Genomic DNA, 16,247 nt, shown 5'->3' with positions numbered 1-16,247 from the left:
CTCTGTCCATGGAATTCTCCAGGCAAGAATACTGAGGTAGGGTGCCATTTCCCTCCCCAGGGGATCTTCTCAACCCAGGGATCAAACTTGGCTCTCCTGCATTGCAGGCAGATTCTTTACCATCGGAGCCAGCGTGTTTATGTCCCCATAAAATTCCTATGTTGAATCCTAATCCCCAATGTGATGGTATTGGAGGGTGGGGCCTTTGGGAAGTGATTAAGTCATTAGGATGGAGCCCTCCTGTTGGAATTGTCAAACCTAAGATCGTGTGCCCAACACAGTGAGGCCAAACAAGCTGAAACGCTGGAGTTGGGAACAGAGAAAGGTTTACTGAGCAGCCTAGCAAGGAGAACAGGTGGCTCCTGCTCAAAAGACCTAAACTCCCCAGTGGGTTTCAGGGAAGTGCTTTTAAAAGTGAGGGCGGGGAGTGACAGAGTATGTGAATCAAAGGATTACAGTTTCTGGTGAGGTAACCGGGTGGTGTCAACAGAGGTCAACGTTATCAGTCCTCAGGCTTTGGGGGCTAAGTCTTCATGGTCATCGGGTAGTTAACTTCTTCCATTTTGTGGGGGGTTTTAGTATCTGTAAAACAATGCAGGAAACGCGCATCAGACACTGTTACCAGGTACTTCATGGAGGGACTAAAAATTCTGTGACTGCTGTATGGCTGATTTACTATTTAAATTCTTAGCAGTTCTGGCTCAACTGCTTTTTGTGTCACTACATATTCACATCCTTTCAATATTAATTCTTGAGCCAGGCTTTTGTGACTCAGGGGAGGCCTGGAGACTACAGCTTTTCTACAAACAAGAGGCAGGCAGGCTGAGGACATGGGGGGAGAGGTCTGTTCCAGGAAGGCCCCAGGGCCCTGGTCCATTTCAGAATTAGTACCACTAAAAAAGACGCCCCAGACAGCTCCCTCACCACTTCTACCATGCAAGGACACGGTGAGAAGAATGCCATCTGTAAACTGAGAAGCAGGCTCTCACTAGACACCAAATCTGTTGATGCCTTCGTCTTGGATTTTCCAGCCTCCAGAACTATAAGAAATAAATGTGTTTAAGCTAGCCAATCCAGAGTATTAATATTTTGTTACAGCAGCCCAAACAGAGATAGCTGGCCTAGCAGAACTTTTCACCTCATTCTTTTCTTTCTTTCTTTGGCACCCTATGGCATGTAGGATCTTACTTTCCTGACTAGAGATCAAACCTGTGCCCCCCTGCAGTGGAAGCATGGAGTCTTAACCACTGGACCACTAGGGAAATCCCAGTATTTTGTTATAGCAGTCAAACAGACCAAGATAGCTGGCCTGGCAGAACATTTTACCTCATTCTTGGGGATTATGCCAGGTTATCTGTAACATACAGATATGTTGTTATCTGTATGTTACCCCTCTGGGTCTGCTCTCCACCCCTCACCCTGCTCTGTGCCCAGGAGGCTGACTTTAGGCTGTATCAGCTGACTTCTCTTGCCCTCTGATTTCTAGACCCCATTTGAGTGAGTCATCTGTGATCTGCCAGGATCCCCTGCAGGGATATGCTCCCCTTTTAGTGTAGAAAGCTTTGCAGATGGGGACCATCTGCTTCTCAGTCATAAGTCTAAACAGGTCACTGCACAGCTGTCCACTGTCCCTGTCTGTGGAACCCTTCAGGTCTGACAGATTGTGACTCCTCCTATTCCATGTTTGAGATGCACGTGGGAATCTTAAGGGAGATGGCCTAGAGTCGTGGCCATGCAGATCTCTGCCACTTTGGGGGCCCGCAGCACTGGGGTCACCTAGGAACTTTTTGGAAATGCAGACTCTCAGATCCCATTCAGATCTACTGAGTCTGAATCTACCTTTTAACAAGATCCCCTGGTGATTTGTGTGTGTATCCCAGGGTGAGGGGAGTCTTTCTACCTTCCCTGTGGGGCTGTGGGGAAGCCAGATTCCTACTACTCCAGGATAGTAAATCAAGCTTATTTCTTTAGATTGGAACAGGGAAGCTCCCCACTTCCTCTGTTTTTCCAAGATACTTTTGTTCATTCTAGCAAGTCTCACTTTCTCTTTTCATGTCTAGGAACCCTTTAAATACTCAAACTTGGTTGCACATTAGAATCACCAAAGAAGCATCTTAGGTCAATTCAATTAGAGTATTGGGTGTGGGACCCAGGTGGCAGTCTTAAAAATTCCCCAGGTGATTCCAAGAGGAGCCAGGGTTGAGAACCAGTGCTTTAAGTTCTCTGAAGGGCTTCAAAATGTCAAAAGCAAAGCCCAAAAAGGACTCCAGGCTACTCTTGCTTAAAGGTAGAAAGAGGGGAAAATACAGAGAAAGAAACATCATTAGCTAATAATTCATAATACCCAGGCTCAGTAGCAAGGGGCGTTGTCTCAGCACTGTCTTATGGGTCTTGATGATCAGGTCTCTGGTCTTCTCAGGGAAGAAAGGGAGCTCGTTGGAAGCCAGGTGCTCTCTCATATTTCATTGTCTTCCTACAACTCATAGTAAAGAGGTTTTGTGAAGGTACTGAGGTCAGCATAAATTTATACAAATATAATCACTTCCTCTTCTGAACTTATTGCCTACATTAGCCATTTCTCAATAACCACTGCTATCCTGCGTGCTTTTTCTTTTTACACTCTCATGCTGTGAATTCATTTTCCTTATGTCTATGTGTCTTTGTCTTCTCTTCCCTAAAAGCTCATAGGTTTATCAAAATCAGGGACTTCCCTGGTGGCTCAGATGGTAAAGCATCTGCCTGCAATGTGGAAGACCTGGGTTCAATCCCTGGGTCGGGAAGATCCCCTGGATAAGGAAATGGCCACCCACTCCAGTACTCTTGCCTGGAAAATTCCATGGACAGAGGAGCCTGGTAGGCTACAGTCCATGGGGTTGCAAAGAATCAGACACGACTGAGCAACTTTGCTTTCTTTCGCTTTTCTCAAAATGAGTATTTGGTGTCATCTCCCCCAAGCCTAGTATAGTGCTTAGTAAGCACAGAACTCTGTCCATTGAGTGACATACTCAACAGAACTGACCTGTGGTTGCTCTTTGAGGACAGTTTCCCTCCTAGTTTATCTTGAGCCCTTTTTTCCAGCCATAACTTTACTAGGTACTTCTTTTTTAAAATTTCTTTTAGAGTCAAGCTCATTTTTTTAAAAAGTTTATTTTATTGAAGTACGCTTGATTTATGTTGTTAATTTTTACTGTATGGCATAGTGATTCAATTATACATATATATCCATTATTTTTTATATTTTTTCTATTGTTTATCACAGAATATTAAATATAGCTCCCTGTGGCTATGCAGTAGGAACTAGATTCTTCTTCTTTTTGGAAAAAATATTTTATTTATTTGGCTGCACCTGGCCTTAGTTGCAACATGCAGAATCTTTAGTTGCAGTATATGAACTCTTAGTTGCTGCATGTGGGATCTAGTTCCCTGACCAGGGATTGAACCCATGCCCCCTGCATTAGGAGCTCAGAGTCCTAGCCACTGGACCACCAGGGAAATCCCAGAACTAGGTTCTTCTTAACGCATGCCTTTGGTCTTTCCTCTGCCTTGACTTGGTGTGATAAAAACATCAAATATGAATTCCAGCTAAGCCTTCATTAACTTGTATCTAAAATTGGGAAAATAATTGTGTCATTGTAGGGTTAATGAGATATTAGAGTGAGATCTGCCCCTGGAATGTGTGTAGAAGCAAAATAAATGGAAAGCATTCTGATTTTCCATTAGATAAAAGCTGCTTAAAATTCTAATAGGTCAAAGGGCTCAAAGCATTAGGAAGAATGGTGCTCTATTTATTCACATTAAAAAACTGATTGAACTATTTATGGAATGTCTGCTACATACAAAGCAGTAGGCAATGTAAACCCTGTTTCCTAGGAGCACAGAAACTTTTTAGCTCTAATAGCCACTTAAACACTTAAAGTTGTTTCCCCATCTGTAAAATGAAAATATTGATACCTATTAGATAAGGTTAATTGAAGATAAAATGAGACAATGCTTATAAAGTGCAGAGTATACTACACATGCTCAGTAAATGCCAGCTGTAATTCCTAGAGCTTGTTGATGGTAAATAAATCAGTTGGAGGATTTCCCTGGTAGTCTAGTGGTTACGCCTTTGCTTCCACTGAAGGGGAACAGGTTTGATCCCTGGTCAGGGAGCTGAGATCCCACAACCCTCATGGCATGGCCCCCAAAAAATAAAAGTCAGTTGACTATGGGAATCTTCGACTGATGGTGATTTCCCTCACGACAATGTGTACAGGGCAAATTTTTACAATAGTTCTGCTTTAAAGGAGATTACGAATATGTTCCACCTGCAGAAAATACTTGCTGGAATCTCACCTTTGAATTGAGGCTGAGAGATTGTTCTTTCAAAATCCAACAGGGGGCACAAGGAGCACTTGTGCAGGACAAGCACTGGCCAACAGAGTGCTTTGTCGTCCCACTTCCAGGGGGCCTTCACCTTGCACATGTCTTCCTAGTCTGTTACAAGGTCACTCTATAAGAAGCTGTGCAGAATGGACTGTTCAAATATACAGACCATGGTGATTGTGGGTTTTCCTTAAAGAAAAAGAGATGTGGCCTAGAAGGCAGTTAAGAATGAGCCCAGCCTTCCCCAGATATTTCCCCTTAAATATTCTACTCATCTGAAACTAATTATAAATAAAAATAAAATAAATAAAAATAAATCACTTAAATTCCAGATTGCCCTTATATGGAAGTTAAATACCATTATCTGTAAATATATTTCTTATAGAGACACATGGTCAAGAAATCTAGTAGAAACACATATATATGGAATTTAGAAAGATGGTAATGATAACCCTATATGCAAAACAGAAAAAGAGACACAGAAGTACAGAACAGACTTTTGAACTCTGTGGGAGAAGGTGAGGGTGGGATGTTTCGAAAGAACAGCATGTATATTATCTATAGTGAAACAGATCACCAGCCCAGGTGGGATGCATGAGACAAGTGCTCGGGCCTGGTGCACTGGGAAGACCCAGAGGAATCGGGTGGAGAGGGAGGTGGGAGGGGGGATCGGGATAGGGAATACATGTAACTCCATGGCTGATTCATGTCAATGTATGACATAACCCACTGAAATGTTGTGAAGTAATTAGCCTCCAACTAATAAAAAAAAAAAATTAAAAAAAAAAGAAGCCAGTGCTAGATTCAATATTCTTCCCCCAGCTATATGAGAATGGAAAGAAGAGTTAAGAATCCCTGTCAAACTGGGTAACAGGTGAAAGGAGTCCCTGCTGACATGTTGGACATACAGCATTAATGAGAAATAAAGTTTTATTGGATTAAAGTACTGATTTTTTAAGGATGTTTAATTCTACAGCATTATAAAAAAAAAAAAAGAAATCTAGTAGAAGGTCTATTGTCGTTTTTGACAGTGCCAGCTCTGTCATCGGAGAAGGCAATGGCACCTGACTCCAGTACTCTTGCCTGGAAAATTCCATGGATGGAGGAGCCTGGTGGGCTACAGTTCATGGGGTCGCTAAGAGTCGGACACGACTGAGTGACTTCACTGTCACTTCTCATTTTCACGCATTGGAGAACAAAATGGCAACCCACTCCAGTGTTCTTGCCTGGAGAATCCCAGGGACGGGGGAGCCTGGTGGGCTGCCGTCTATGGGGTCACACAGAGTCGGACACGACTGAAGCGACTTAGCAGCAGCAGCGGCATTTCTGTCATCACTGGGTAGGGTGGATGCTAAAGCAGTGGGCACTGGTTGATGAGCTGCAGGAGTAGGGGAAGATGATTTGCTATGTTTGCTAATTTCTGTAGCTGTTTCCACCATGGCCAGTTTCCTTTTCGCTTTCCTCTAATTAAAAAACAGAGTCGGAATGAGAAGTGGGAGGAAGAATAGACATGTGTATCAGCATAGCCCAATGTCACGTAAGATGTTTTGGCAACACAATGGCATCACACTCTTGATTTACAAAAAATCATAGCTGATTAAAGTCTAAGCCTTTTTAGCTGTTATTAATCCTCATAACCTTTATGCTATAATTCCATTTTAAGAAATATAAGTTCAGTGAATATACTAAAAACCATTGAATTGTACCCTTTAAATCAGTAGGTTGAATGATTTGTAGATTTTATCTCAATAAACCTGTTATAAATACAAGTTCGAGATAGAAAGACATGTGTTTTATTAAATACTGAATTTGATGGGGACTTCCCTGGTGGTACAGTAGTTAAAACGACATGCTTCCACCACAGGGGACACATATTCGATCCCTGCTTGGGGAACTAAGATCCCACATGCCATGCTGTGCATCCGAACAGTGAAAAATTTGGTATTTTATTAAATAACGACTAAATTTTAACAGATATATTACCTCATATAATTCTTTCAACACCTTTGAGTCCTACAGGCATTAAGGACCTGGGGGAAGTGGAAGAGCTAGGATATAAACTCAGGTCTGCCCAGGATGCCCAAGCTCGTGTTGTGGTCTTTGCACCATGCCACACCATCTCCCTGTCCCCTGCTATGTGTGAGGCTTTGTGACTGGCGCCCAGTTGAAGTCAGTGGAGGAGTCTGCCAGGCAGGCAGACCTGCAGGACCACATGGTTCCTGAGAGTAGTAACAGGTGACATAATAATTGAGAGAGATTCAACTAGAATCAATTGAAATTAGAAAGATCCAGAAGGTAGCAAAATGTAGGTGTCCTATACACGGAACAAATGTGATCATTGGCAGTGGTGAAAGTAGATGGTGGCATGGGGGAAGAACAGTGTGAGTGCCCCAGATTGGCAGTGTCAGTCAGACAGGACAAGCGGCAGTTTAGTGAGTTCCCAGCTTGGTTCGCATTTCAGGTGTGATACCTGGAGAAAATAGATGTAAACAAGTTAAGAGTCCTGATTTTGAAAGGGCCAGGGTCCTGGTCAGGTTATGGAAGAGGAGCTAAAACCTGGGGAGTCAAGGACTCAGACTCTACAACAGGGAATTAGAACAAGGACTCAATACCAGGTTGAAGGCAAAAGTCGAGAGGCCAGAACCAGGGCACCTGATCAGGACAAATTACAGGATATCCTAATTATATCCTGAACTACCAAAACAGGGCTGCTTAAGGCCTTCAGCTAGAGACAGGATTTGACCCTGAATCTGGGGAAGGGCCAAAGCTACGGATGCGTGTCCAGTGGCCCAGCGATGGGACTTACAGCTCCTTAGAAGAGACCAGGGCCTGTCCAGCTGTGCCTTGCTTTGTCTCCTGCAACACGCATGACCAATGACAGCTGTCGGTACATGTACCCCTTTAAAAATATCCAGGGTTAGACACAATTCTGGGTGTGCCATCTACGATGCCAGCTGCTTCCTACTACACAAGAAAGCATTTCAGGAAGTGACTAAGAGAGAACATTGTTTTGGAATAACTATGAATCTGTTCTATTCAGTTTTATCATCAACAAAAATCACTTGTATGCATGTCTGATTTTGGCAGACCAGTGTGATGGGACCACCCCACCCCCACAGGGGCATCCCCGTGTGGACCCTGCCTGTGCAACCAGAATGCCTGGCTTGGCCTCTCTTTCTGTGCCAGCCCACTTGCTTAGCCAAGGCTCCTTGGGTTTCACGTAACAGATACAGCTCAAGCTTGCCTGAGCTAAAATGGAGAGTGGGCTGGACATGGGCCAGGGCCGGAGGGGCAGCTGGGCCTCATGGGGGTCAGAACAAAGGCCTGAGAGGCCCCTGGGAATGTACACAGCTATTCTCTCACCCCCTCCCCTTTTCTTCCAGGGGCAACCTGGTTTCTCATCTCTACTTTTTTCTCCCTGACACTGTTTTAGTTGTCTTTCTCTACATTCCAGTTTTTCCTGCCTCCCAGAGCACATAGTGAAAATGACCATGCCAGCCCCTAATTGCATGCTGTCCTGGATCTGGGGCCAATAGTGACTGACCAGAAGGCCCATGTCTGCCATTCCAGATGTCCTGCAGACAGAATCTGGCTGTCTCGGTTTGGGTCGGGAGTGTCTCCTCCAATCAGCTGTGGGCCCTTGGGGTGGTAGTGACTCCTGGGGCCCACCCCTGAGGGAGCAGATGGCACAGAAGCTCTTAAAACAGGAGACTCAGACTGAACGAAGACCCCCTAAGTTGCCTACTCCCTCCAAACTGTCGTTAAGACAGCCAGTGGCTCTGAGACCCCCTCCACCCTGTTCTAGCTGCCTCGCTGTAACTCTGCTTTCTCCCTGACAGGCTGAACAATACCTAAACATAGTTTGTTAACTGAAAAGACCTTCATCACAAACTTCACCAAACTGATGATGAAGGTTTCCAAGTAAAACATTATTTTTCATATAGAATAATCTAGGAACTATACATTAAGGGGCAAAACCAATTTAAACTAAAGACCTACCAAGTACAGTGGAACTGAGCCTGTTTTACAGGGATCTACATTGCCTAACAGTATATTTTTTACAGGCAACAGATTTACTTAGGTATATGTACAAGCAATTCATTTGCAAAGTGCCTTTTAAAACAGCCCTCATATTATATCTGAATGAAAAGTATCATATTTATACTTCTCTAGGTATCCAAAAAATAAAACCTGAAATCGGAGACTAGAAGCAGAAAACCTGGAGGTTCTAACATAAATGAATTTGTGCCTCAGATTAATAAGGTAGCATTAAGGGAACTATGGAGCAGGTTATTAAATCTGAAGTCTTTAAAAGAAACTTTATTTGGCTGCATAGGAAGAATCTTAGCTGCGGCACACAGAATCTTTAGTATCTTTTGTTGAGGCATGCCAGCACTTAGTTGTGGCATGTGGGATATAGTTTCCCAGCCAGGAATTGAGCATGGAGTCTTGGGAGCATGGCGTCTTAGCCATTGAACATCCAGGGAGGTCCCTGAAGGCTATACTTTTAGGCTCAGAAAGCAACCAAGACTCCTTCCTTACAATCTCCAATGATGATGATGATGATGGTATTATCTGAGCACTAATTTTGTGCCAGGCACTGTGCTAAGCATTTTACATAGATTATCTCATTTAATGTTTATAACATCTTTATGAGATGGATAGTATTATTTTCCACATTTTACAGATGAAGAAACTTCAGGCACCATGCTAGTCAAGTTCCCACAAATGGTAACTTGCAGAACCAAGATAGAAGCCCAAGTCTGGCTGAAGGTGAAGAACTTAACCCATATAAAATGTTTAGATCTTCCAGCAAGAAATATTTTTTATTGAAAATGAAGTTCCCTACTGGACAGAAGGAGTTCCTATCATTTTTTTTATCTCATGAGGAGTTTTCATTTTCAGTGCATCTAAGCAAGTTTGTTTCTTTTGCTTTTGATCAGAGTACATCATGAGAAATGCTGGGTTGGATGAAGCACAAGCTGGAATCAAGATTGCTGGGAGAAATATCAATAACCTCAGGTATGCAGATAACACCACCCCTATGGCAGAGAGCGAAGAAGAACGAAAGAGCCTGTTGATGAAAGTGAAAGAGGAGAGTGAAAAAGTCGGTTTAAAACTCAACATTCAGAAAACTAAGATCATGGCATCCAGTCCCATCACTTCATGGCAAATAGATGGGGAAAGAGTGGAAACAGTGGCTGAATTTATTTTTCTTGGCTCAAAGATCACTGCAGATGACTGCAGCCATGAAATTAAAAGACACTTACTCCTTGGAAGAAAGTTATGACCAACCTAGACAGCATATTAAAAAGCAGAGACATTACTTTGCCAACAAAGGTCTATCTAGTCAAAGCTATGGTTTTTCCAGTAGTCATGTATGGATGTGAGAGTTGGACTATAAAGAAAGCTGAGCGCAGAAGAATTGATGCTTTTGAACTGTGGTGTTGGAGAAGACTCTTGAGAGTCCCTTGGACTGCAAGGAGATTAAACCAGTCCATCCTAAAGGAAATCAATCCTGAATATTCATTGGAAGGACTGATGCTGAAGCTGAAACTCCAATACTTTGGCCACCTGATGCAAAGAACTGGCTCATTGGAAAAGACCCTGATACTGGAAAAGATTGAAGGCGGGAGGAGAAGGGGATGACAGGATGAGATGTTTGGATGGCATCACGGACTCAATGGACATGAGTTTGAGTAAACTCCTGGAGTTGGTGATGGACAGGGAGGCCGGGCATGCTGCAGTCCATGGGGTCGCAAAGAGTCAGACACGACTGAGCAACTGAACTGAAGAAAGGCACTTATGTCAAGGGGAATGAAAAAATGTTTAAGACCCTCTTAGGGTTTTCTTTTTTTTTATGGCAATAAGTCTTTATTTTTCATACAGGGTGCCACTGCAGGGAGCCATCACACTGCTGTTTTCAGATATACAGAACAGAACAGAGCATTCCAGCATGCCGCCTCACTGTACACAGAAAACGTGAGCATCTTCAGACACTAAGGCTAGGAAATGGGTGAACACCGTTTGTTGATACGCTTATGAATCACTCAGCAGTGCTATTACAGGCTGTCTTTATCTGAAAGCAGAATTACAATCACTCTGGCAGCCTCTGGGCGACTCTAAAATGCAGGTCTAGTGAGGGGTACAGCAAGCAAGCAAGAGACATGTACCGTGCGTGTCCCATTCTGAAAGGAGACTGATTTGCAGCCTGGCTTGGCACATTTTAAGAGTTGATACAGCTATCTTAACAACTTAAGATTGAGTTTCCCTTACCATATACATTGGCAATCAACTTAATTGAGAATTTCGGAAATACAAGCTCAGGGTTAAAAAGCAGAACTCTTGTTCCTGTAACAGAATTGCTACTTAACCAACTTTTGCCCAGTTCTCACCAGTTGTCTTGCAAAAAAACCCCACATCTGATGAATTTTAGTGAAAGCCTCTAGCAACTGTAACAGACCTTTCTTAACCCAGCTCTAGGTACTAAGTATCAGAAATAAGTGCCTGTGAAGTGGATGTGTCCACTGAAAACCACAGTGTTTCTGCTGGAGGCAAGTGTCAAATTTCCTCTTGATGTTGTCAAAGGAATCTGCTCCCATGTAGTCAGCCTGGCCCTGTTCCCACCGCTCCTTCCGTTCTTCTGAGGATACAAAAGGCTGTGCCTGAGCTGGGATCTCCCCAAGGGACAGCTGTGATACGGCTCCTGAGGCATTTTCCACCTGTACATACGAGCGGGTGTCTTTGACAAGGCCGAAGTGCTGAAGCACAGGTAACACGCTGGTAGTGAAGATGTTCCACCACAGGCTGAGAAACTCTGGGTGAGTCATGTTGGGATCATGGGACTCACTCTGAATACTTTTTGTTTGAGGATTGTAAGTATAATTCCATGGTTTGGTTCGTCCTAGGAAATGCACAACTTTGGCCTTTGCACCAAACGCTTTAAATGCTGGGAGGTAGGAGTATATAGAAATGCTGCTGAGGTTATAAATAAATGGCAGGTGTTTTCTGATATCTGTTGTTGCCCAGCTGCTAAAAAACGTATTCAGTAAACCCTGGTCCCCACCATCAAAACTACCTTGCTCCGAAGCTAGACGCAACAGCTGACTGTATGTTTCGACTGAAGGCTGATAAAGACTCCAGAATTGAAGCAGTCAGGCCACCCTGGGTCTGGTGCCGGCGCCAATTCTTCTCTCTCAAAAAGATCGTCAATATTGGCTAGGAACAGAGTATCTGCATCCATGAATACACATTTGGAGTACCGTGTGCGTGTCCAGCAGTGGAGTTTAATCAACGTGACACCCAACTCAGGCCTCTTCATTAAGGTGAGATGCGCAGAATCACCGCTGTCCAGGACATCCACCACGATGACTTCATCAAAGACGGTCTCTAAAGTTTTCCTCATGGAGTCCGAGACCTGCGGGGTGATGAGCACGACCAGCCTCTTGGAGGTCCTGTGCTGTTTCAGAGACAAGCCCAGGACCAGGGCTCCTTTGGCGTAGGAATCGTTTGTCGTCAGTGTCACAAAGGCCTGATCTGTCATGGTGCAGCCGGGGGCGCGGGCGGCCGCCGCAGCCGCAGCCGCAAGTTCCTGACTTGGAGACTCCGCGCGCAGGGAGCGAGCGCGGCCGGCGAGGAGGCGCGGCCCTCTTAGGGTTTTCAAGGAGCTCAAGGTCATCTAATATTGAGCAAGAGAATATACAAATAGTTATAAGAGAACACTGAATATGAGGTGCCATGCCAGTGACATCTTAGCTCCAGGAGATGAAGGGATGGAACAATCATGTTTACTAAGTATATAAAAGTTATGATTTGCTGCATATGAATGTTGTTAGCTGAATCATGTGATTGACAGAAATCCCTTGTTAGCCAAAGTAATCAACTATTCTCAGGTGTGATTCTCAGCAGGACCACTATGACTTCTGGTTAATCATGTACCTGTGTCTTTAAGTGAACCCTGAGCTGTGACCCTTTGTAATAAGATATAAGACTAAAAGAAGCAATGGATCTTAGGTTGGATCCTTGTTGCCTGTTCTCAGTAAACAAACACTGTCCCTAAAGAAAGCACCTCTACTGTGAGCTGTCAGCCAGCAAACCTGGGACAACAGGGAGAAGTGCAAAAAAAAAAGCTCTCCCCTCAACACAAAACTTTCAGTCTCAAGATGTTTCCAAAACAGCCCCAGAAATAAATGAATACACCTGTTCTTTGTCCTTTGATCGCAGAAACCAATCCACCATCTGCAGCCAGCTGGACCCAGCGGATCTTGGTGCTGCCTGCCATCAGAAATCTGAACCGAGCACTGATCGCTTGCTCTGCGCTCCACTTCCAAGACCAAACCCGCTTTTTGTTCAGGTAAGGTGAGCCCAGCTGTGTTTTTCTTCACCCCTGAAGTCGGCAGTGGTCTGTGAACAGGACTTAGAGGCTTAACTGTGGCAGTAGAAAGTGGAATGAATTCCAGACTCTGGATAAAATAGCTCTAATGCTCCTTTTCATTTGTATACAACTTTACATGACAAAGGCCATCACAATCACCATTAATTAAACCTACCACTCATTGCCCTCTGAGCCAGGTCTGAAGTCCTCTGCTCATTTTACAGCTGGCAAAACAGATAGTAAGGCTTAGGGATTTGCTGAGGTGAAGTGGTGCTCAGCCAAGGAACCCTGCCCCAGTTCCCTTTCGAGTTCATTCTTTTTTGGGGGGGGGGGCCTGGAAGAGTCCTTCAAAGTGCCCAGTTCTTAACTCCAAGCACCTTAAGGACATCAGCTGGCAAGAGCTGCTTGGCAGCAGAATGACAGCCGTTATGATGGGAGCACGGTGTGTGGCTTGAATTATCTGAAAACAGCCAACTCTTGTTTCTCTGGCTCTCAGTGGATGTTAAACACATACGCACATAAAGTTTCTCCCATCAGGCCAGAGAGGAGGCCAGGACATGTGGGCAGTTGTAGCAATGCTGCCTTTGACATTTGACCTGGTGGAAAGCAGCCTGCTCGCTACCCACTCTTCACCCGTCTCGTACCAGATTCTTTACATTAAAATTTCAAATGAACTCAGAAGCGAACCTATTCCAAGAGCGGGCCTAGTCCCATATTGGTGGGATGTGGGGAAGAGGAAAACTGGAGGCCTATATACCATGCTGCTGCTGCTGCTGCTAAGTCGCTTCAGTCGTGTCCGACTCTGTGTGACCCCATAGACGGCAGCCCACCAGGCTCCCCCGTCCCTGGGATTCTCCAGGCAAGAACACTGAAGTGGGCTGCCATTTCGTTCTCCAGTGCATGAAAATGAGAAGTGAAAGTGAAGTCTCTCAGTCATGTCCGACTCTTAGCGACCCCATGGACTGTAGCCCACCAGGCTCCTCCATTCATGGGATTTTCCAAGCAAGAGTACTGGAGTGGGGTGCCATTGCCTTCTCCCCACATACCATATGTCCATATAAAAATTGTAGCTGAAGCTAACAAGCTAGTTAGCCTTGATAGGCCGGTTAACTTTCCCTATCTTGACAGACTTGTCTTTACAATGACCTGTAATATTAATTTGACTGATGCAGAACTTCTCAGAGCTCCACATCAGAATGGTCTGGTTCCAGGAGAGCAGTTCTGACCTGATGTCCTTCCCCACCCACAGGCCTGCCACATATTAGAAAAGGCCTCATATACATTCAGTGATGATCCCACCCCACATCCGTGCAAGTTCCTGCCACATCAGCACCCCCTCATGACCACCACCTTGGGCCTGTGGTACCACAATCAATGGCACAATCTACCCTTGCAAGGATAGATCAGGAAAAGAGTTTCATACCAGTTGAAGAAGCAGAGACTTGGGTAGGGAATTCTGGGTCTAAAAGCAGGGCAGGGCTCTGAGTGAATAAATCACTTGGCCTGTGGATTCCTTGCCTAGTGAAGAGGAGTAACCAGAAGGGAACAAGAAGGGGTCTCTCTAATGAGTGGGCCCAGGGAGGGGCCTCTTGCCAAGACCTAAGAGCAAATGATATCTGGCCAAAGAATAAGTCATTCAGAAGTGTGAGTTAATATTGGAGTCTATACAAATCTGGTTGCCATAAATAATTTCATTTCAGCTATAAGACCCAGAGGCATGAGCTGTTTCAAATGTTACGTCTGCCGCCTTCCACAAATAACTTACTCTGGGCAATAGGCATGGTCTTCAGTAGGTATAAGGGCCAGAAACCAAATGAATCAGCTCAGTAATTAAATATTTTACTAGAGAGGTTGATCTCCCATAAAAATAAGCAGATGTCAGAACTCTAGGTGGTGACACTAAGCAGGGTACCCCTGCTATTGCCACCCCAAAATGGACGAACTAGGAAGAAAAAGAGAAGCATGACTCCCTGGTCCCCTGGAAATGTGCTGCCATGCTCTTTGTGGAGGGGTCCTTAGGTCAGTCAAGGTTGCTAGGACCCTGGGGACAAAACAGATCCCTCTGTCCACATCATTTTCCATAGAATCAGAGTTATAATCCCAGTCCTGGGGCTTGAGATGTAAAGAAGTTTACATCACAAGCTTTCTTATTAACTCATATCTCTATTTTGTTTCAATTAATTGATTTACAACATTTAATTTTAAGGGAACTATATCCACATATAAAAAGTATTTTTATCACCAAATTCTGAAGGCAGGACTGCCCTGGTGGCACAGTGGGTAAGAATCCACTTGCCAGTGCAGGGGACACAGGTTTGATCCCTGGTCCAGGAAGATTCCACAACTAAGCCCGTGCACCACAGTACTGAGCCTGTGAGCCGCAACTACTGACCTCACATGCTGCAACCACTGAAGCCTGTGCGCTCTCGGGCCTGCTGGCTGCAACTGCTGAGCCTGTGTGCCGCAGCTACTGAAGCTCATGTGCCTAGAACCCATGCTCTACAAGAGACGCCACGGCGCTGAGAAGCATTCTGCAGCAACACCGTGAAGAGCCCCTGCTCACGGCAACTGGAGAAAGCCTGTGCAAAGCAATAAAGACCCAGTCAGCCAAAAGCAAATGATTAAATAAAATCATAAAAAAATTCTTAAGGCAAAAGATATGAATAAGGAAATGTATAAGATATATATTTTGATGCTAATTTGTGGCTGCTGTCTATGTCAGTGCCAACAGCATTGAATTCTGGATTCTTTTGTTTTTTAAAGAATGAGAGTTAAATATATATATATAATATAAATATATAATATATTATTATATATAATATATAAATATCATATATATCATAAAATATAATATATAATATAATATATAAAAATATATATTTATTTGGTTGCATTGGGTCTTAGTTGCAGCATGTGGGATCTTTAATCTGACGTTTGAACTCTTAGTTGTGGCATGTGGGATCTGGTTCCCTGACCAGAGATCAAACCCAGGCTCCCTAAATTGGGAGCATGGAGTGTTAGCCACTGGACCACCAGGGAAGTCCCTGAATTCAAGTCTTGATTCAAAAGCTTTAGTCCAACCTTCTCCTAAAGTTTTGTTCCTAATATATGAAGGATGTATTTCCTTAATGACTTTTAGATAGTGTTTATATAAATTAATTCATTATTATTATTTACTTTTAAAATGGAGATAAAAATACAGTCCAAATCAGAATAAAACAGTCAATTCACACCATCAGATAGTGGTCACATCTGCAGTATGGACAGATGGGTTCTCTTCCTGCCCCCATAGACTTCTCCACCAAAGATCCTCTATCTGTTCATACAGACTCTTTCTGCAGAGCCAGGGACAGTCTGTGTGCCTATACTGACCCCATTTCTGGTTGTCACTTGATAACATGACCCATCTACTTTTGTGTTGCCACCCACACAACTGTCCTACTTCCTGAAAACATGCCCTCTGCCTCCCTACCTTAGTTTAAATTCCCATGTTATCTGATTCATCCTC

General features: G+C 44.1%; 1 protein-coding gene and 1 long non-coding RNA gene across 2 annotated transcripts; both read right to left on the bottom strand.

Moving 5' to 3' along the window:
* Window positions 1-337: 337 nt before the first annotated feature.
* On the bottom strand, window positions 338-4,435 carry LOC122443518. Its single transcript, XR_006270030.1, has 3 exons — window positions 4,336-4,435; window positions 2,345-2,473; window positions 338-582 (listed from the first exon to the last, which is right to left on the bottom strand). It is a non-coding gene; the product is annotated as an uncharacterized LOC122443518 (long non-coding RNA).
* Window positions 4,436-10,216: 5,781 nt separating this feature from the next.
* LOC122443515 (glycogenin-1-like) lies at window positions 10,217-12,044 on the bottom strand. Its single transcript, XM_043471740.1, is given in 2 exon segments — window positions 10,217-11,500; window positions 11,503-12,044. Coding segments are annotated over 2 exon segments (1,197 nt in total). The 5' UTR covers window position 12,044; the 3' UTR covers window positions 10,217-10,844.
* Window positions 12,045-16,247: the final 4,203 nt, after the last annotated feature.

This window comes from Cervus canadensis, chromosome 6 (genome assembly GCF_019320065.1).
Source record: "Cervus canadensis isolate Bull #8, Minnesota chromosome 6, ASM1932006v1, whole genome shotgun sequence".
Taxonomy (NCBI): Eukaryota; Metazoa; Chordata; class Mammalia; order Artiodactyla; family Cervidae; genus Cervus; species Cervus canadensis.
This window is presented reverse-complemented; position numbering and strand designations above follow the sequence as displayed.